Below are 22,247 nucleotides of genomic sequence, written 5' to 3'. Positions count from 1 at the left end.
GCTAACAGGTGGTACTTTCTGAGAGGAATCTCCTGGATCCTGATCTGTGCAGCAAACAATCACCATTTTCTGCATAGCTCTCCCTCCAGAGCATCACTGCTCCATATAGCTTTTCAAAGAAAACAGTTTTCGGGCCAGTCTGATTTCTGTTTCCTCCCCTTTATACTGTCTGTGTCTCACAGGTATCCAGATGAAAAGCAATGATTATGTTGCAGTCAACCAAGAAAACGACAGAGTGATGTTTAAGAATATGGATTTCTATTACAAGAGGGGAATTCCTTACTATGGTGAGGTGAGTGCCTGGAAGAACACATTTAAACCAAAACTCCCCGAGGTCCAGCATGATGGTCCCTGTGTTGCCCTATTTATGGATATCTCTTGACTCTATGCTGACAACTTGGCATGATAATGCTGCATAACAGTGACTGCTGCATAATTCTCCTGCTACATTAGATGCTCCTAGAGAAAATAAGAACATGGTATCATACCTAGACTGTTAGGGTCTCTCTTCTGCCATACTTAGAGAGTGCCTAAAAGGTGGGTAGGTGAAAGGTCAGATGAGCCTTTAACTTTGTCTGCAAGAAACTACTTCAGCAACAGCTATGCCTAAACTGAAGGTAGAATTTTCCCTGTGTTGTATCACACAGTCCCAGGGATGCTTACTTAAAGCAGCAAAGTAAAAGGTGTTGAAGCGTATTCCGACTTCTTAGCAGCCTGCACATGCAGGAAAATCCCAGGCACAGAAAGGAGGAGGAGCTGTACAGCATCATCCTGATATGAGGTTGAGACAAAGGATATTAACAAGTGCCTAGGAACTGCGAGGTGCTCCTGAGCTCCACAGGTTACCTGTGGCCGTGAAGTCATCTAATTGCTTTAGGTTTGTTAATCAGTGCTCTCCAGAGAGTATGAACTCTGGAGTCCCTCTGTTTCTCTTTGCTCAGAAAGAGTGAGGATGATAAGAGTTCCATCCACTCAATGGTCTTTATCTTACGTGAAGGCCCACAGAACTAATGGTCAGAGAAGAGAAGGAGTATTTATCATTAAAAGAATTTGTTATATGAGATCATGTATGTATACAGTTCCTTCTCCCACTGTTACATATAGTTTGTCCTTGCACTGACGGCAATTGCCTGCCTTTGCCTGTCGCAGAACTCCTGTTTCTTCAAAGTATTGAAGGAGCATTTGCCTCTTACATACATATGATTCTTGATTTCTTCTCCCTGCAGTTGTCCTCAGTGCTTAAGTGAGTGTCCTTTGGTAAGCGGAGCTTTTCTCATTGTTTTTTTTTGTTTTGGTTTGTTTTTTTCTGAATCCCTTGGGTATTCTTTATGTTCAGATCACTGTGACAGATGTGGATGGCAAACCTATTGCTGGTAGGACTGTGCTGCTGGAGCTCAATGAAGAATATCTAGCCAACTATACCACCAACAAGAACGGCACTGCTGCTTTTTCCATCGACACATCCAACTTCTTTGATCCCAGTTTAAAGCTGAGAGTAAGTACATACAGGTTTCAGTCTAATTCCTGCAAAAAAAAAAACTTCATTGGAGAAAGGATTTAGAAGCAACCTGGAAAGTGCTGGCAGGATTCTTTCAGATGAAGAAAATAGTCAGTCAGTCTACCAACACCTGAAACTAATATGAGAAAATACCAATGCCTGAGAACTGGCAGATTGCACCCTAGTGATGTTTGGGCTGCAGTGATTTTCAGCAGCCCATTGTTTTTCCTTTGCTCAGAAACAATTTGTGCAGCCCTCTTCCTTCTCTGCGCACTAGAGGACCTTCATCACAGACTGTCCTGTCTTCCCCACCCAGCCTGGATGCAGACTCTTTCCCTGCTGCTGCCTGCTTCCCTGCATTTCTGCTGGCAGAGAGAGGCTCATGCTTGTTGCTACCACATGGTCCTCTCATGTTATCATGCCTTTTTTCTGGTGTGATGGGAACAGCCAAGAAAAAGAGCAGTGCTATTCTAACAATAAGTCCGAGCAGTTTATATGACCTGTCCCAAGCCTGCAAGAATCTGAAAAAAACTCCCTGCTGCAATGTGCATAAAGATACATAAAGATGTCCAGAAGGTCCCCTGTTCTGGGCTGGTGAGGCACAATTTTTTCACACCAGCTCTTGCTTTTGGCTTAAATGGCCCCAAAAATCAGCTTCCCAACAGAATATTTTAGCAGGAAGATACTTTAGCCTCTAACCTACCTCCTGTTTTTTTATTTCTCATTTTGTTGATTGTTCATATATGATTCCTCTGCATAGGTCAGGCAGGCACTAGATGACTGTGCAGGCTTCTTCAACTGGAGGAACGATAACGAGCCCCAGGCCTTATTCTTTGTCCGGCGTTTCTACTCGCGGACAAACAGCTTTGTGAAAATTGAGCCAGTGAAGGAGAAGCTCAGCTGTGGCCAACAGCAAATGATCAATGTTCAATATGTCCTGAACAAAGAGAGCTACAGGAATGCTGGGCACACAAACTTCTACTATGTGGTAAGTGCTACCATGACTCCCATCTCTCTTCTTGCTCTGCTGAACACCATAAAAGGCAGAAATCTCCTGACCAAACAATGGTTACAGATCACAGCTTGATTTGATGGCCTTTGAAGCCTCTCAGAATGCTACTCAAAATCAGTGATTTCATGGGGAAAGGGTGAAGGTGCTTTTGATCCTGTCTCATGAGTTTTTTTCTATGCCCAGGTGATGACAAAAGGAAAAATTGTTCTCAGTGGCCAGAAGCAAGTGAACATCACTGGTGGTAAGTTCTAGAGTGCGTTACTTCAGAGCACCTTTCTGAGCCCTAGAGCATTAGTAAGTTTTGTAAGAAGGGATGAAAGCAAAGAACTGCATCTAAATCAGGTATTAGCTCTTAAACTTCATCACCTCTCACCACTGACTGTATTGTTTGCTTTTGCTGCAGCATCTAGCCAGTCTCCTGTATCATGATCAAATTTATCTTGCTAGTTGAAAGATAAAAGCCTTTGTTGTGACCAAACAGAAAGAATATAACCTATTTTTTTTTTTTAATTTCTTGACGAGGAATATTTGCAGGTTCACCTAGGACATTCTAGGTTTGAGATCCTAAGGCAATCATGCACAGATTTTCTTGTCAGATTTCTGCTCAGCTCAGACCCCTCTCTGCAAAGCACTCTACTTCCATTACTTTCCAGTTTGTTTTTATTGTTTTGCTAAGGGCACCTGTTTCTCAGCCACTGCAAGATGAATCTTCCAATATCCAACTTTCCTATTATTTAAAGGTGCTGGTAGGTCTTGAATAAATATATGGCCCTTCCACCAAAGCTGAGTTTTTCTAATCCCCTTTGTTGGCTTCTCATCCCCTGTTCCATGTTCCTTCCACAGCTCCCAGAGGTACATTCTCCATCACACTGACTGTCACCGAGAAGCTTGCCCCCAGTGCCAGACTGTTGCTCTACACAGTGCATCCTCATGGGGAGATAGTGGCTGACAGCACTTGGATACAGAGTGATGTATGCTTCAAAAACAAGGTAAAAGTCTTTGCTTTCTTATGAAGGGCTCTATCAAATGACTCTTTAATATGAGAAGAGTAAGGGAATGACTTCATCAAGAGCCCTGCACTCGGGATGGCCTTTAGGAATGGAAAAGGTACAGATGTGCCTGGGAACATGAAGAGCTGTCCCTGGAATTGGCATGTATTCTCAGACTCGGGAAAAAAGTCCTGAGTGGAGTGAGGAGAGGGAGGTGACTGGGATTCCAGAGGTGGTGAATTTTCACAGAACAGGGGTTCAGAAGGGCCATCTAGCGGCAGGAGCTTTGCCCCACAGAGAACAGTGTGAGCGGGGTGAAAGGCGAGATTTAGGGCTATATGCCAAGCTGATTCTCCTAATTTCTATGTGATCGCATTGGATTTATTCATTTCCAGCTCCAGCTCGAGTTCTCTGAGAAGCAGGGTCTCCCCGGCTCTAAAGTCGGTCTCCACCTTAAAGCTGCTGCCAACTCCTACTGTGCCCTGCGAGCTGTAGACCAGAGCGTCCTTCTTCTTCAGCCTGCGCGAGAGTTATCTGCCGAGAGAGTAAGCCACATCCCAAGTCCTGTGTTCTTTTGACCTAGGGACATCCACAACGACGTTTTAATTCCCGACCGTTGTGTCTTTGCTGCTGTCTGTATTTTCACTTTTCCCTTGCAAACAGGCATCTCAGTGATTAAAAAAAAACTGTCTATGGCAGTTGTATACCTCAAAGACAGAAATTCATAGTGGAACATTTACTTTTGGAAAGCATGGCCATGTAAGACATATCTCAAGAGTATGTCTAATGTAAGTCCTTGAAAGCGTAGTTGCATAGTTTCTCCATGGGGAGTGATTATGTCAAAATTCCATTTTATGACTCAAATAGGCCTTGGGCCCAGAACAAAAGCTGTAGATGTCAGCTAGTTGGACTCCTGCTTCCTGTCTGCAAAACTCGGGGACATAACTCTGTGCGTTTTGCTCGAGTTTACCCCACAAAGCAGTTGCCCCTCAGAGGGAGGGTGGTACAGTCCTTCTTATGTATCACCAGCCAAATTGTTTATTCATTTCCAGTTAGGCAACACTAGGCAAAGCCACCATATTGTGCAGGATTGTGCAGGAGCCATCATAAGCTTCGCATATATGTGCTTTTGCACCTGCCTGGGACCTTCCTTGTGTTTATACTATTTGTTCTAACCTGCCAGGTGTACTACCAGCTTCGTATGAGTGATTTACATGGCTATTACTACAATGGGCTCAACCTGGAAGATGACAAGCCAAAGGCGTGTACCCCAATCAAACCCACCTTTTTTGATGGCTTGTACTATGAACCTGTGAATGTCAGTCGTGATGGTGATGCCTACAGGATTTTCAGGGTATGTGCTTTGCGTGGCTTTTTAAGTGGGAGGTATTCCAGAAGAATTCATGCATATTAGCATTCAACTTTCTCAGGTGGTGTTATAACTACTAAGAGAAAGCATCTGATGCCTGGAACTGCCTAAAGTTTCCAAACTCCCAGTTTCTGCCTTCATATCCCTCCCTCTTCAGGAAGCCTGAAAATCAGTACTAGATAGATTCACTGGGATCCTGCCTATGCTTCAGTATGTATTTCCTAAGCACGACCATGGCCTTGGCTCATGATCTCAGGCATTCCTAGTAAATATCTGAGTTTGTGATGTAGGCCACTTGGTTCCTGTTACGCTTGCCTCCACTTTCCACTGGCCCTATAGGCTAAGATCTGACATAAGCCTCATCATTACTGATCTTCACAGAGAGCCAGGTGTCACTGCTCAATAAGAAAGACACAGAGAGTGTAGAGAGAGTTGTGACGTTCAGGTTTGCAAGGGTGGGATGTGAGGAGGGAGGAGAGAGATGAGGTATGATAACCCAGATAGGATGCACTGCTGGCTAGTGACATAACCAATTCCTTCACATGCAGGATATGGGCCTGAAGGTTTTCACCAACTCTGTGCTACGGAAGCCAGTTCTGTGCAATGAAGACAAATCAGATATGGAAGATTATCCTGTCTATTTTGACCATGCCGGTGGTTATGGTTCAGGTAAAAGAAGGTTCATACTACATGTCCAGTCCCAGTCTTCCTGCTCTTCAAAACTGTTGCCTTTATAAGATAGCAACCAGCATGTTGAGGGGGTTTGTTTTGGGTTTTTTTTTTTTAATTAGTCTGTGTCCCAGTTTGTTTCTAGAAATCTCTTTCTGACAGCTGTTGCAGTAGAGTCAATTCTCTGTTACTTAGGAACTCCGAGGTACCTCCGTGCTAAATGACTTTTTGAACATTACAAGAGAGTCCATGGCAAAACTGGAAAGCAAATCTTGGTTCCTAATATCAGATCTGTAGTTTAACTGTATGGGAAAATGTAGTTTTCCAATGGACTGGATATTCAGTTTTAACTACTGAACAGGGTAAAAATGATTGAGTTCTCAGAATAAAGTTTGTAAAGCATTAGAAGTTTTGGTGACAATTCTGGCTACTGTTTTCTACTGAGCTAGTGGTAGAGGGTGGGGAGCATGCCTTTCTCACTGGATGATGAAACCCTTCAGTATGAAATGAAGTGAAATGTCTTGTGAAATAGCTAAATTTTCTAGTATTTTCCCATGGGAAAAGGGAGCGGATAAGAAATTGTTTCTTCACATACCCTGTATCTGTTAGAATTCTCCCTTTTTATGGGAAAAAGAATGGGAAAATGCTCAAACAGGATATTTAGTGTTCATTTATGGTGTTAAGCATGCCTGACTGTTAAGAGGTTCAGATTCTTCTGGCGTGACCTTTCTATTATGCTTTAACCATAGACAATATTCTAGATGAGTCAAGGATTCTTTCTGGAGTTAGCACTGTTCGAAAATTCTTCCCTGAGACCTGGATTTGGGATCTGCTTCATACCAAGTAAGTATTTTTATTTTCACTTCTTACAGCGTGGTTTTGAGTTTATACATGTTGCTGAAATGAATGCTGGGCTGAAGCCATGGAACATATGTCTACTTTGTAGATTCGGGCCTCCTTTTCTAATCTTGATCAATGACTGTTGAGATCCCAACCTTGTACACAGTGTTAAACCTACTTGAAGTGTGAATAACATATGTTCTGTGCGCTTTCCCACATCCTTCTGCTGTGGAGAAAGAATAAGGGCTAAAAGTAAAATAAAACCATTTGTTTTGGAGCGAGCAGGAGCAAAACTTGTTGTGTTTTATCCAATGCTTAATTCAGCAGCAAAAACTCAGGTTATTTTGGTTATCTTTCCAGGCTATCACAGCATCTGCAATAAGAATATCTCCATCTTAACAATACATCCAAGGGCTGTTCTAGAACATTAATCCAAATGTATTGGTTCTAATCTGTATGTTTGGGGATTATTGTATTTAAACAAATTGTATTTCTAAATTTAAAAAGCTGAGTGTTCCTCCAAGTGTTTTCAACATGTAGTTCACCAGCACCTTCATCTTTACTTCCAGCTTTATAACTTTTTTAAATATAGAAAGGTATCTTGCAGAAAGCGAGACAAAAACACTTTCAAACTAACTCAAGTAGAGAGCCAATTCTATAATTTGGCTTTAAAATGCCAAAGATCACTTTTTATTCTGTTTTTCTTGTTTCCTTCAGTTCCAGAGGAGAGGCAAATGTCTTTTACACCATTCCTGACACCATCACAGAGTGGAAAGCCAGCGCATTCTGCATGCAGGATGATGCTGGTTTCGGCATCTCTTCACCTGTTTCATTGACAGCGTTCCAACCATTTTTTGTGGGTCTCACCTTGCCATACTCTGTCGTTCGAGGGGAAAAATTTAATTTAATAGCCAATGTCTTCAATTACCTCAACAAATGCATCCAGGTATATCAAGTTCCCTTTTACTTCCTATATGTTTTGTCTATTTCTCAGACAACCTGGCGTTCTCCTGCATAATGCACCAGAAATGCAGAAACAAGTGTCTAATTTACACTTTAGCCCGATACATTACTCTATCACTCTCTTTCCCTGGACACATGCCTGTGTCATAACCCTAGAAAATGTGGCTGATGATAACTGTGGCTGGTCCACAGAAGATAAGAGCTTGATCCTTATCCCTGTATAATTTACTACTTCTTTTTGCTGAAGGGGGAACTGGAATGTGGAGTTTGGGTACTGTGCTATGCAAAACACAATATATGCTAAGTATGTTGCATGTAGCAGTAACTCGTAAAATGACTTGACTAATTGGCACAGACACCTTGGTATACTTCTGGGAAACAGTTACTGATAGTGGGCAGAAAAGAGACAGCTTTGCCGCTTCCTCAGAGAAGTGCCCTGTCCTTCTGTCCTGGTACCACCCCACAGATTCAGTTTCTCTAGGAGGTCTCCCTTGCTCTGCAGCCTAGCTTTAGGGGCAGCCTACTTCATTTGCAATTGTTCTCCTTCCTTCTTTGTCTCAGATCAGTGCCGTACTAGCAAAGTCGAGTGACTACAAGGCAGAAATCCTTTCACCAGAGGGCAACACAGCAAAGGTGTGTGCCAATGAAAGAAAAACCTATATTTGGGCAGTTAGCCCCCAAAAACTCGGTAAGTTTGTCTTTTCATCACATTGATAAATCCCTGTTTGATCTTTCTTCTTCTCTTACTCCTACCTTTTAATGAAGTAGCAATAACCCACAAGCAGGCATTTCTGGACAGCTCCATTTATTGCTCCATGAATTTAGTACTGCATCTCTGCTAAAGCTCCCTTAGACACATTGAATGAGCAGTGAATTGTTCTGATGTTTTATCTCTTCTGATTTTTGGTACTTAATTTCCTGTCCATTTTAGGACTAACTCTTCACTTCCCACATTATGTATGAAATACTGGCAGAATTTCATGTGCCCATAATCTTTCAGCTGACATTTTTGCACTTAAGCAGCTGTATTCAGTAAGAATAAAATTTGCTTATAATTTTGGATCAGATTCCCAACAGGCAAAGAGGACATTGCTCTTCCCCAATTTTACAGCTGTGTCAATTTAGACTGCCTTCAAGTCAATAGTGTCTTTTTAAAAAGCATTTAGAACAGCATGCATGTATAAGTGCCCCAGAAGCTGAAGTACAAAAAGCTTTTAAGTAGCAAAGATTCTTCTCAAAATGAACCACCGAGGGACCTTTTCCTTAAAAGGTAATTTCTAAAATCCTGAAGTCAGTGTGAGTGATTCCCTTCAAACTCACTGAGAAAGATACAAAATTATAGTGGGATGAAAACTGGATATGCAGCAAAATAATGTTGCAGAGCTGAAAAAAAAAAGCTGTTGTTTCTCCCTAATAACTCTGATAATGCATTTTTTTTTCCAAGTAAAAAGCTTCTTTGGATTTCCAGTTTGCAATGATTGAAAGGGTGAAGTGAGCAACACTTCTACAGCTTCTCACTGCAGGGTTGCTCCTCAGTGCTGCAGCAGCCCTGAGGCTGCTCCTCACTGTTGTCCCTCAGTTAACAAATTCCATCAGAAGGAAAGATGCAGCAGAGCTATAGCTATTGCAACACTGCCCTAGGCCAAAGGAAACTACAACCCTAAGAGAGGTGGAAACTGATAGTACTGTCATTTTTTTTTGGCCAGGATCATCCCTATTTGATTCCTCATACCAGGGCCCCAATCTACCACTCCTTGCCAGTAGCAGACAGATGTGGAACCTCCATGAAGTTTGTTTTTACTGAGCTACCTTCAGAGGGAACACATTTCTCAACAGTTCATCAGCCTAGAAGAGGCAGTGAAAATCAGGGATAGCTGTAGCCATGGAAGATAACTCTTTTCTTGGGTTGGTGGGTGGCTTTCCAGGTGAAGTGAAATTCACGATTACTGCTGAGGCCAAACTGAACACTGGAAGTACGGGAAACAGCACTTCTCCAGAAGAGGAGACAATTCGCAGGGACACCCTGATTCAAACTCTGCTTGTTGAGGTACAGTAGGAAATCTGAATGTGCTTTCTGCTCTGTGGGAACTGAAATTCCTATAGCTGTGAATTAGAAGCACTTAGCTAGTGTGAGGAGGCAAGTCAGCTGACACAGGTGGAACTGTGTAGGCTGCTTCACATGAAAATAAGAGTGTAAATCACAACAATCAGTGGCATCCACTCTCTTCCTGCCACTGTCTCCTTCCTGGGATCATATGTCAGTATCACCTCACAGATGTCAGTAGAGATGTAGGTAGAAGGGAGGAGATTCGATACCTTTAGCCTGTGACTCTAGTACTGTAGAGGGGGGTGGAGGGCAGATATAAAAGAACAAAGGTTTATCTTGAGCATCATAAAGCAGAACCCACATAGGATTAGTTGGACAGAGTCCCTCTTATAGGCTGGCAATGTCTGTTTTTTAACTGCTTCCTAAGAAGAAAGTTGTTCTGGACAGAATGTTGTGTAAAAGAGAGAGGGAGCCATGGATCAAAAGATATCCTAGCGGAGATGGAGTAGGACTGGGTTCCAGGGGTGCACTGTCTGGATAGCCACATGGGTAGACTGCTTTACACCGCTAAATTGTCATGGCTTCTTAGTGATGTTCTGCATTTTTCTTCTCTTCCTGACCAATCACCTGCAATCAAACAGCCTGAAGGCATTAAAAAGGAATTGACTCAGAGCTCCCTCGTCTGTACGAAAGGTAAGGTGAGGTCATTCATTCATTCCAGGCAGTCAGTGGAACTGCTTCACTGTCTTGCAGGCTTTGTCCTACAAAACCAGGCACCCTTCCAGAAGAGGAAAGAGGGTTTCAGGGTCAAGGTGCTGGGCTACAATTCAGGCTTTTCAGACATACCTTACGATGAGTATCTCTGGAAGATACTCACTAGGCAAGTCTCTGCAGCATTTTCTTTACCCAGGCTGCAGATTTTAACAGTCACTGTAGTAATGCTTACAAAGTAGAGAGTTCTAGAAAAAAGATTATTTTAACAAATATTCTTGTTACATTTTCTCATCAGGCACTACAATCTCTGAACCTGTGTTGCTCAGCCTGCCAAGAAACCTAGTGCAGGGATCAGCCAGAGCTTACTTTTCCGTCATTGGTAAGTACTTTAGTACTTAGACTAAAAGCCAAAAGTAAATGGTATTTCCCTAGTGCTGCACCACCTGTCATCATGTATACACGTGCAAAACTAATGGGAAGTTGAGGAAATACTTGATTTTAGAGGAAATGTTTCCTACTTTGCAATTTGGTCATATCAAAAGAGGACAAAATACTCAAATTACTTCAACTTAATATTGCATTTCAGATTATATTAGCATATCCCGTTCTCTGTAGTAAAACAGTGAATTCAGCTGGAAAAGTAGAAAAGGCAGACTTCTTTGAAAAAAATTATTTTGATTTCTTGGAAAGAATACATCAGAACTTTGCTGACTGCCTCGTTTCAAATTTATGCTTTTGCATGGAGAAAAACACGTCAGTTGGCAAGTTCCCACAGAACAAGACTTTCAGGTCCCAATCAACTCTACTAATCACAAGGTCATTATTAAGCCTGACAGTTCTCTTCAGGGACAATTTTATGAGGTTCTGAACTTAGATCGCTTTCCAAATACAGGTTTTTTTCATGCCTTGGTCAGTGTGAGGTGTGCTCATACTGTGCAATACAGCCTCTGTAGCCCATCAGCATCATACCCCACACATTGTTCTCACTTGTACACACAAAATGAGAAGCAGGTTGTAAAAGGCAGGGAAAAATCTAACCCTTCTAAGGGCTCATTGGTGTTTCTCAGAACCCATTCCAGCCAGTATTGGTGTATAATGCTGTATAAGAAAAAAAATGTTTGAACTGAAATGACTTCTTATATCTTTCATTCTTCAGGAGACATTTTGGGTACAGCCTTGAGGAACATGGAAAACCTTCTCCATATGCCTTATGGTTGTGGAGAACAGAACATGGCTTTGTTCACACCCAACATCTATGCCCTGGATTATCTGAATAAGACTGGGCAGCTGACTGAAGAGATCAGAATCAAGGGTACTGGATATTTATCTACAGGTGAGAAGGTTTCAGATTCTTCCATTTAATGTTGCGATTGTGTGCATTAAACTCTTCAGGTCTAAATGTTTAACACTCATCTCTGAATTCTAGCACCACATTTACTGCATTGGAGCATGCAGTGACAGCACCCCAAAGAAGCATGTCATACTTCCTGCAGCAAAAGCACCTAGAATTCATAGTAGCTGACATTATTCACCAGACATACATTACTTAGTAGTAAATTAAAAAGTCTCACTGCTTTAGTTGAACGATCAGCAGAACTAGTTCTTTTCTGTGATTAGAAATATGTCTTCTTTATTGTGTTTTTAGGGTACCAAAAACAGCTATCATACAAACACCGGGATGGATCCTACAGCTCTTTTGGGAAACGAGATATGGAAGGGAGTGTATGGTAAGTGATGATGCTTTCTATTTCCTAGGATCCTTAGGCTTTGAAAAATGATCAGTATTAAGTTGTTCTTATTTTTAATAGACCAAATGGACAAAGCTCGATTAATTTGGATTCCCTAGTAAACGAGAGATTAATAAACCAGAGAGAGTGCAACAAGAGGGGAAGATGATTTGGGCTAGAATACATAATGTTGAAGGCGAGGCTGAAGGAACTGGGTTTGTTCACCCTATAGAAGAGGAGAGTAAAGGGAAAATTGGGTAAAACTTTCTGCTACCTAGATGGGGACTGTAGAGAAGAAAGACACACTCTTTTCAGGGGTGCACAGAGTCAGAACAAGAGTTTGTCCTTACTCAAGTTGCAACAGGGAAAACTCCAACTGAGTAGAGGGAAAAAAAACCAACATTTTTCCCCAGGAGAAGGGGAAGCACTGAGACAAATGCCCAGAGAGGATGTGGATATCTATCTCTGGAGATTTTCTTTATGTGATCGAAGAAAGAGCTAGGTTGTCCCTAGTACAAGCAAGTGGTTGAACTGGAGACTTCCAGAAGTACCTTCCCACCTAGTTTAATTCATAATTCTATTACTTAAAATTAGAAATTACTATCATGAATCATCAAGCTGTGTCTATACCCTTGTTCTGAAAGAATGTTTTCAAACACAGTGATAGAGAAACCTCAGGTCAATTTTTAACTATCTTATTTATTTAAACTTACAAAACACTTGTTTCTTTTACCTCAGACATTACAGGGTTCATTTAATGTAATTTTTTTGTGCACATCCAGTTGCTGGTAAACGTTCTTCATTTTGTTCACACCTTACCTGCTTTCTGTTTCTGATTCATCTACAGGCTCACTGCCTTTGTGTATAAGTCATTTGAACAAGCCAAACGCTACATCTACATTGATGACAAAGTCCAGTCTCAAGCTTTGATCTGGCTGGCAAGCAAGCAGAAGTCAGATGGCTGCTTTGAAAACACTGGATCACATTTTAACAATGCTCTGAAGGTAACTGAGACTAGTGTAGTCCCACACTTCCAGTCCTGCCATTGGGATTGATCTGGATCATGTCTTCCAGGCACAAGCTTATGACCATACCCTTACTCTTTCTGGTACTATTCTCTTATTTCTATCATATACAAGCAGGGAATGATTCTTCTGTCTGCTATTGACAATGTGATAGAAACAAGTAGAACTGTCTGAGTTAGAAGTCTCAGGTTTTATTTTTACTATTGTGTTATGTGTTCAGCCACAGGCTATAATGTGCTTTATTGCATACGTGCAAAAGCCAGAAAAACACATGAAATGATTTTTGGCTTTATCCTGAGTGAACTTGATCTATCTTGTTCCTGTGCACACAGGGATACAGAAATTACTTCTGATCTCAAATCTAACTGGTATCTGAATTAATTACTATGAATTAATAACTATGAATTAAATAATATTTTATTTCTTTCTGTGCTTATCATTTCTTTGCTTGTTTTTCCTTCAGGGTGGAGAAGAGGGTGAATACTCACTCTCAGCCTACGTTGTAGCAGCTTTGCTGGAGGCTGGACACTCTGCTGCGGTAGGTATTTGGTGATGTTATGCTCTATTAGTCCAGTCAGCCAGTTGTCAAACAGTGTGCAAGTCATAGTTCTCACATCTGTATTCTTGAGCAATACAAATCGTTCTTGGTAAATACTGATTGTTGGACATTAGGGTCATCTGAGGAAATTTATTTCCAGAACCTGCAGTTGCCATAAGTATTTGATGAGTGTTACAAATCAGTTCCTATGAGTTAATTTGAAAAATCCCTGAGGAATCCAGTTGGTAGTCTATGTAGATGCAAAATCCAGACTGAACTTGCTTACTCCATCGAGAGTCCAGCTCAGGAAAAGAACCAGTGATCTGTTAGTCTGGCCATGCTGCCTCTAAACAAGTAAAGAAAAAAGGCAGTACCGTTAGAAGGGCATTTTCTTATAGGATACACAATGTAGGCCCTTAGATATAACATGGATCATGTATATTCTTAGGGTGAAGGGTCAGTTATGGCAGCTTAAGCAGTGGTGGAAGTATTTAAAGAGAAGCTGAGACACAATTCCAAGTACCTGACAACCCTATTATGTTTTGCATTATCAGCATCCTGTTGTCCAGAATGGCATGAACTGTTTGGAGACTGCATTTAGCAATGGAGTCCACAACCTGTATAACCAGGCCCTCTTTGCCTATGCTTATGGCTTAGCTGATGAAGAGAAAAGATACCAATTCTTCCTTGAGAAGCTGGACAAGACAGCTACTAGAGATGGTAAGTACAGGATGGCCATGATACAGGCAATACAGCTGATGGAATGGCCTGTGGTATGATGTAAGCTATCTGAATACAGTTTTCTCACTAATGCTGCTCCCCTCCCATTTCATGCCTGCTCTGCTACTGAATTTATCTCTATGAACTTCTTTGTCTCTCTTTCTTTGCTTCACAAAAGATGGAGTTGTGGCCTGATTTTCTCAGAATTACGAAATATGGGGAAAGACCTCTGGAAGTCTCAGTCCAAGGTGGTAGAAGACTGAATGGTTCCTCCAATAGCCTCTTCTACACATTGAACAAACCCAGTTCCCTTGGCTGTGTCATGTGCTCCAGTCTGCTACTGCTTTAGCATCTGCTGCACTGCCTTCACTTCAACCACTCTTTGACTTATGTAGCCTCCTTTTATTAATTTCTTTTCCATCCCTTTCTGTTTTCAGTCCTGGAACTAAAACTTTTCCAGTTCAGGACACTGATGGCTGAAAAAACTCCAGGGTAAAGATAGGGAGGGAATTGTGTGCCTATATCTATCTCCCAAGTGATGCTGTAGTGAATTAACCAGCAAGAGATTTTTCCATGCTTTATACATCCCACTCTTCTGTTTTCAGGTGCTTCAGTTCACTGGCAGAGAGAAAAGAAGCCACCAGCAGAACATTTACCTGTCTTCTATTCCCGTGCCCCTTCTGCTGAGGTTGAAATGACCAGCTATGTGCTCCTGGCTTTGCTTAACAAAGCAAAACTCACTCCAGAAGATTTATCTTACACTTCTCACATTGTGCACTGGCTTGTCAAACAGCAGAACCCATATGGTGGTTTCTCTTCCAGCCAGGTAACAACTGGGTGTGGTTGCCCCAGAACTTGTATTGTGTCTCCTTAGCTCTTTACAAAGTCCCCCTCCATGTATGAGCACGGACAAAGCATCAGGGAAACAGGAGCTGTGCTAATCTCATGTGCCATCTTACAGCTGGGTATCTAATTAGGAATCATGTTGTTCTTTTCAGGACACTGTTGTCGCTCTCCAAGCTTTAGCCCAGTATGGATACCTCACCTTCTCTAAAAACAGTCTTAACACAGTCAAAGTCAACTTCATGGAATCCCCCAGTAAGACTTTCCAGGTGAATGACAATAACCGCTTCTTACTGCAGCAGGCTTCCTTACCTGCTATTCCTGGGAATTACAGTGTGGAAGTGAATGGCACTGGCTGTGTCTATCTGCAGGTAAGCAAGCTGGAAACTCAGCACCACCCCTCTGAGAACTAAGCAGGCGGTCCCCTGTACCTCATTCCTCTCCGTACCTCATGCCAAAACCACAAAGCATCTAAGCCTGTGACCATCTTGCACTTCCCATCTCTTTTAGACCACACTGAGATACAACATCCATTTGCCAAAAAAAGTTGCAGGATTTTCTCTCTCCATACGGCCAGCCAATGTATCTTGCACAAGCAACTTCCCACCAAAGTTTGACCTTGTCATCTCTGCCAGGTAACTTCTTCTTATTGACCAACCCCTTTGCATTCATAGTTTGTTAAGGCATCAAAGGAAGGATTTAAGTACAAGCAGTTAACCGCTACTGCTGCAGGAAGTCAAAAAGGATCATTGGGACCTGAAAATCCAGTTCACTGGCCTCCTTTCCATTTGCAGACCAGACTAACAGAACTTTTCTCATTTTAGTTACACAGGAAACCGCAAAGTCTCCAACATGGCTATTATTGATGTGAAGATGCTCTCAGGTTTTGTTCCTGTAAGGTCTTCCCTGGAAAAGGTAAAGAATGAGAGCAAAGTGAATGGCAAACACTGAAAGCATAGGAAGCAGATAAAAATAGTCTCTGGTTAGCAAACTGGAGCCCCAGGGGAATTCTGCCAAGTCTCTGGGTACAGCCTTCTGTTACACTCTCAGACGTGTAGCTGTTCATCTATTGAAGACAAATCTATTAGGAGCTGCCAAATCCAGTAGCCCAATAGATATGAGACTGCTGCAGCTTCATATCCCCAGGTACAGCCAACAGCAGTCTGTGTGTTCTCAATAGGCAGACATACACATCACACACATATCTAAATACCTACAAGGCTGGCCCCACAGGTCATCAGAGACAGAAAGACAGCATTTACACAACCGCAGCACAAATGACCTTATTCTGTTTCCTTTCCTGGGTAACCAGACTGAAAACTCATTTGTGGGAAAGATAAACATACATATATATATGAATGTATACATGTATGTAGCTGACCTTAGACACCCAATCTGCCCAGTAGCTGATTATTGTTCTATCCAGTTTCTGGGACCTGGACATGTGCACCCCCAAGGCTGCAGCAGCACTCTAGTGGCAGGACCCTAGAGTGCCCCCCAGCATTCACATATATGCATGGTGGGTATCTCCAGTAAACGGCTAACATATCCATGATGTATCTTCAGTAAACAGTAGACATGCAGTCTCTGCAGCAACTGGGCTTGGCCTCCCAGTTGCCTCATGCAGGCATGTGCACACACCCAAACAAACACAAAGGAGTCTCTGCAACTGGTCAAGCCCAATAGCCTGACCAGTTTCTGCTCCCAAGGCCTGGTCTCTCCCATAGCTGAATCAGATCCTCTGGTATCTTCAGTATTTGGCCAAGACTTCAAGTGGTCAACAAGAAGAATGCAGTTCACTGTAGTCTGCTCATAGCTTGGTACACTTGTAATCATTCATCCTTCAGGCCTGAATTCCTTTTTTTTTTGGCTAGAACTGTGTAAGATTCATAACTTTACTTTGCAAGATTTTTCCATTAGCAAGTTACACTGGCATGCTATTCCTTTTAATAGGTACTTGGGGAAAAAAAGAAAGAGCTGGTTTTAAAGTTTGGAATATTTTGGGGTTGTGTGATTTTATAGGAAAATAATTTTGCTCATACGCTTTTCTAGTTTTTTTAAAACATTTGGGTTATTTTAAAATATACAATGGACTAGCAAGTGAGTCAGCTTGAGCTGCAGAAATGTCGTGTAAGTGTAAATTCTCATTGAAATGAGAGCATTCAAGTTAATGCTGAAGTCATATGCACCGAAGCTGACTGGTAAAACTGTTCATCATTGTGATTGGTTTGCACTCGGCCTGTTGTGAAAATGCTCTACTTGCGTTTCTCATTTTGGCCAAGAGATGTCAGAATGGCACAGGAGGAGGGTGGCAGCCACTTTAAACGTGTTTTGCTACGGAATAGTTATTTCTAAGTGTCCTTGGCAAGTCTCCTATGTTAACATTGCTATTATTTGCCTTATTTAAAGCTTCAGTACCGGAATTCTGTTGTGGATCGTGTAGATATCAAGAACAACCACATCTTTTTCTACCTTCAGAAGGTAAGTCTGGGAGGTTTCTTTTTTGGTTTCATTAAATTGGAAGTTTAAAACAGGCTCCCAGATTAAAACAAGTATATCTCATTAATAGCAGATTAGCAATACACGTCTTAAAGATGTAAAGGGGTTTCATTCAATCCAACATCAAATCTATATATACAAAGTAGTTGTAGTCTACAGTGAAGTGATAAGCATTTATTGCTTTTTGTGAAGAATGCTGTATGATTAAATAGCATTTCTCAAACACAGCTAAATTGCAGTCCATGTTGCAAAAGTTTCCAGTCCACATAATATTGCTCAGCCACTAAGTGAGGCTTCTCATCAATTAATCTGAGAGCATTTTACAGGGAGTCAGTATCGTCCCCTCCCTTTTAGAGAGATTTATGCATGAAAAGAATAGTTCTTCCACATCAGTGACATTGATAAAGGGAATGAGAGAGGAGAAAGATGAAAATTAAAACAGAGGGGATCTTAAAATACCAAGAAGGGAAGGAGAGAGGAACCAAAATGAAATAGTAACAGTATCTACCTCTCAAATAGTAATTATTAGTAGTTCTTATGGTCTCCAAGAATCTAGTAAGGAAGATTGGAGTCAGTGTTCTGAATTCACAGAGAAGCTGAGATCTTGAGATGTGAAAAATTTACTCAGTGGGACACCAGGGATGCAGAAAGTTCTCCAGAGCCCTTGTCCATGGCTCCATTCCTATAAAGTGGTCAGCAAGATAAAAACAAGGACAAAGGGTGAAGAGAGCAGGGATGCACAAGAGGAAGTTTGGGCAGCTGAGGAAGCTGAGGCTAGAGGAAAGTTTGGGATATATAGCTTCAAGAGTGTGGACTGAGGAACAGAATCACAGGGGAGGATGGACATCTTGAGCTCAAAGTGATCTAAGAAAGAAAAGGGAGGAGAAGATTCATAAAGGTGCTGAAGGTGATTTTATCTGGAAAGGGCAAGGAAAGAAATTACTGGCAACTTTCAATGACAAGATGAATGCTGATGTGCTGAAAGCTGCAGTAACCAAGGAATGGCTGGGATAATTGGCAATGGAAATACGAAGAGAAAGAAAGAAAAGAGCACGCAATTTTAGCAACAAAACTTATTTAGCAACAGCTTTTAAACAATTAACCTGATTTGATATCAAGTTTACGATCTGGAGAGAACTGAGAATGGCACTTTATCACACAGTCTGACCCAGAAATGCCTTCTTCAACCTTAGCCTCAGGGTAGATATAAGAAGAAAAAGTCTGATGAATTTTCTTGTCTTGCCATTTCCAGGTTTCCCAGAAGGAAATAAACTTCTCCTTCAGTGTGGAGCAAAGCCTGCCTGTCTCAGATATCAAACCAGTGCCAGTACATATGTATGATTACTACGAAACAGGTAGGTGACCTTAGTAGGCCTGAGCAAAACCAGTGAAATTGAAGTATTGATCTCAGTATTTACAAAGTGTGGACAGTGTGTTTTCCCTTGCTCTCTCTGTGCAAGCCTCTCTTCCCTTTACTGCATTTGCTACCTTTGTGTCTCAGGAGAGACAAGTGGAGAGCAAGTTGGCAATTCTGCTGGTTTTGACTGCTGAATTGCAAAGGGTTTGCAGATCATACACAGTTTCTCCCCCATCTTTTCTTTTTCGGCTGCATTTAGACATAAAGCAGATTAGAAAGTGGTATGTCAGGAGTTGTTTTCCTATAAACTACATACATAAAGAAGTGTGATTCCGCTTTTTTTCCACAGCTTGAACACTATGGTTAAAAATCAATAACTCAAATGCAGCGGTGGCCCTGACTTTCCTGGTGTGGGTTATCTCATATTTTTGCTTTATATTACCATAGAAGGCTGCTGTCAAGAAGCTCCTCTTTTGTGTAGTTTAAATACTTAGGTAGGAATGACGGTTCCACTGAACTCAAAAGGAATTTAAGCACCTAACTAGAAAGTGAAGTGTCTGACCACCTTTCCCAGTCTGGCCTCACAGGATTACAGTTGCATCAGACATTACTCAGTTATCAGACATTACCCAGGACAGGTTTCCCTGTGCTTTTCTCAAGCGTGGCACAACCTTTGGGAGCTGCATCCTAACAGATTAGCAGCAGTGTCCAGAGAACTGGCCCTGGAGCACATGTTCTGCCACCTGATCCACATCTTTCATGATCTCAGCAATGATGTGTCCTGTCAAGCATAGCCAGAGGAGTGCATTGGGTTCTGACTGTGCACCCCTGTAACTGAGTGCCTTGACAGCTGGAAGGCTATCACAACATCTATCAAATGTTTTCTGGTTCATAATGCATTAATCGCAAGTGCGCACAAACTGGGGTCAGAATGATTTCTCACTTATAAAAATGTCATCTTCCTTTCTTCTTTTCAGATGAATACGCCCTTGCAGAATACAAATCACCCTGCTCCCCACCTTCCAGCTGAAATTAGATATGTGCCAGAAGAGATAATCAGAAGGTATCAGACCAGCATTTGTAGAGGAAGGAGAGGATAAGAGACTTGGTTATTTCTGGGAGAGCAATGAAAATCATATAGAAGAATGAAAAATAAGCAAATCCCAAACTGCAGTAGATCAGAATGACCCATTCTGGCCCATATTTCAAAAGAGCTTGGGGTCAGTGTGGATCAGAAACTCCAGATAAAGTGCTTTTCCTAACAAGGGAGGTACTGTGCAATTGTTAACCCTGACCATTCATCTTTTTGAAAACCCATGACATACGTTCTGGTGAGAGCTTTGTGTAAAGGTAAACTCCTGAAATGTGTACTCATGGCCACAGATTCCTCTTAAGAAATCCAAGATTAGGAGAATAATCTGCTACTGGTGAATGTTCTATAGATTTTACTTGTTTTGGTCTTTCTGTTTATCCTGAAGGAAGATTCTGCAGAAATTACTTTGAACCTCACCTTTGTCAGTAACTGGACTGAGTGGTTTACAGAGGTCAGAATTCTAGTCACAGGGAGACAACTTTTGTGCGGTTTTTACCTCTATTTAGAAAGGTTTTTTTCAGATTAACAGCTCATATTTTACTGCTCTTTATAATAAAACCTTCTGATTGTCCATGCTATTTGTCCCGGTCTCCACTCCTTTTATCTAGAACTGGTTGCTGTAAGATATTTCATAAGATAAAAATTTCGTACCTTGGATATGTCAATCAATGACGACATCCTGACATGAGTGGCATCTTGTGGCACAGACAGAACTGGGGTCCTGGCCTATGTGATGGAAGCTTTCTACCCAGAAACTCCAGAAAAAGTGCATTAGTTCAGCATAACAGTGGGAGAAACTTGAGAACTGTGACACAGAATCTCTTTGAAAAGGGGTCGGGGGAAATGGTGGACCCCATGGAGCCTGTGGAGGGAGAAAAATGAGGAGATGTGGACAGGATGAAAGTTGAAGAGAGCCACGAGGAGCTTATGATGAGATGGCAAAGTACAAGAAACTTCCTGTCATGCTTTCTGCATTTAGAGAACAGGTACAGCAGACAGCCACACACACACTGTCATTACCTTTGTCCTGACCAGATCACATTAATGTAGGGGCCACAGAAGCCAATCACATGTCCATAACAATCTGAGCAGACATCTGCCAATTTAATCATATCACTGAGCTGCTCTTTCTTCAGTCAGGGCGCTAGACATATTCCTAGTTTTGGAAGAGACTAGCTTATTTATCATAAAAATGGACTTCTCAAAGCAGATTTTGATGCAAATCAGTGTGCCTACTGTGAGGCAGACCGCACAATATGAAATGGTAGCAGAGGAAGAGACTTTTGTACACCCTGAGACCACTGTTCAGTAGAGTGGTCAAGCTTGCCCTGAGATGGCTAAAGTGAAACTAATCCTATTGCCCTGAGGTGTGCAGGAGCCTTTGTGTTAAGGGGCAGCCATGAAAGAGACCCACAGGCTCAATGTAATCCCAGAAAGGTACAGAAGAAATTTGGAAGCAGTAGAAGCGCATAAAGGATAGCTTAGAAGGAACCTGTGCAGGACATCAAATGAAACCTCCTATTCTATGAACCACCTGCTAGAAACCAGAAACTCAAAGCAGGAGACAGTTGCAGAGGAAGAATCTCCACTGTCTTCTCAGGACCACAGTGCAAGCCTCTTTAAAATGAACTACAACTGTGAGCAGTGTATCAAGATGCATGACTCAGGTAACAGAAAACACCCAAACCTGTCCACTAAGTCTGCACTGCAATTGCTTTTTTAGTTCTGAACAATTTACTAAACATTAGTTCTCCTTGCAGCCAAAAGCAATCATGCATAGGTCCTTCATTGCACTGTAAAAGGCACTCATCCAGGAGGTTCCCTAAGGAAAGGCCCATTGGGTGGGAGAGACAAAAATTAAGGACATTTTACTTGAAAGCTGTAAAAATATAACCTACCATCCCCAAAACAACTTCTTTTATTATTTATGTCTTTGACCAACTTTCACATGTTTTTTAAAAAGAACTGTAAAGTGATTTAGCACCAGGTATTTCCCCTGAGATAAGATCACAGAACCTAAAGCCTGCAGGTTAGCAAAGGCTTACTGAGATCACCTTTCTTGCTGCATCCAGGACAATAATCTACCACTTGTCCCTGACGAATAAAAGCAAATGCTAGTGACTGTGCTGAACTTTCAGCCACACCGTGTGAAGCAGTATTTTTCTGCAGGGGGTTTTCTCTTCTGGGTCACATACCAACATACACATATATAGACATACCTACAGACAAGGAGCCTATTCATCAATCAGTTACTCCCAGTACAGGTATTTCTTGGCTTGTTGCTCAGAGTTTTCTGCAAGTTCAGACGTGCAGTAGGGCTCCTGTGCTCCGATATGAGTTGGGT

The 22,247-nt window shown here is 41.8% G+C and overlaps 1 protein-coding gene across 1 annotated transcript in view; it reads left to right on the top strand.

Annotated features, from left to right (window-relative positions):
• LOC133278980 (ovostatin-like) overlaps window positions 1-20,479 on the top strand; it is a 28,072-nt gene extending 7,593 nt beyond the window's left edge. The window contains exons 10-35 of the mRNA XM_061472308.1: window positions 183-292; window positions 1,337-1,495; window positions 2,259-2,486; window positions 2,694-2,751; window positions 3,354-3,499; window positions 3,895-4,044; window positions 4,683-4,853; window positions 5,417-5,537; window positions 6,287-6,380; window positions 7,095-7,323; window positions 7,902-8,028; window positions 9,266-9,387; window positions 10,029-10,080; window positions 10,397-10,480; window positions 11,258-11,434; window positions 11,747-11,828; window positions 12,676-12,832; window positions 13,317-13,391; window positions 13,946-14,111; window positions 14,717-14,937; window positions 15,110-15,325; window positions 15,465-15,589; window positions 15,779-15,869; window positions 17,364-17,435; window positions 18,706-18,808; window positions 19,788-20,479. Coding sequence (XP_061328292.1) covers window positions 183-292; window positions 1,337-1,495; window positions 2,259-2,486; window positions 2,694-2,751; window positions 3,354-3,499; window positions 3,895-4,044; window positions 4,683-4,853; window positions 5,417-5,537; window positions 6,287-6,380; window positions 7,095-7,323; window positions 7,902-8,028; window positions 9,266-9,387; window positions 10,029-10,080; window positions 10,397-10,480; window positions 11,258-11,434; window positions 11,747-11,828; window positions 12,676-12,832; window positions 13,317-13,391; window positions 13,946-14,111; window positions 14,717-14,937; window positions 15,110-15,325; window positions 15,465-15,589; window positions 15,779-15,869; window positions 17,364-17,435; window positions 18,706-18,808; window positions 19,788-19,840 — 3,389 coding nt within the window. The 3' untranslated portion in view covers window positions 19,841-20,479. The remainder of the gene's footprint in view (window positions 1-182; window positions 293-1,336; window positions 1,496-2,258; window positions 2,487-2,693; window positions 2,752-3,353; window positions 3,500-3,894; window positions 4,045-4,682; window positions 4,854-5,416; window positions 5,538-6,286; window positions 6,381-7,094; window positions 7,324-7,901; window positions 8,029-9,265; window positions 9,388-10,028; window positions 10,081-10,396; window positions 10,481-11,257; window positions 11,435-11,746; window positions 11,829-12,675; window positions 12,833-13,316; window positions 13,392-13,945; window positions 14,112-14,716; window positions 14,938-15,109; window positions 15,326-15,464; window positions 15,590-15,778; window positions 15,870-17,363; window positions 17,436-18,705; window positions 18,809-19,787) is intronic.
• Window positions 20,480-22,247: the final 1,768 nt, after the last annotated feature.

This window comes from Pezoporus flaviventris, unplaced genomic scaffold, assembly GCF_033815535.1.
Source record: "Pezoporus flaviventris isolate CSIRO_AGI_PZ_B2104156 unplaced genomic scaffold, CSIRO_AGI_Pfla_v1 ptg000070l, whole genome shotgun sequence".
Lineage (NCBI taxonomy): Eukaryota > Metazoa > Chordata > Aves > Psittaciformes > Psittacidae > Pezoporus > Pezoporus flaviventris.
The sequence above is the reverse complement of the archived record's forward strand: the minus strand, read 5'-3'. Positions and strand labels throughout refer to the sequence as shown.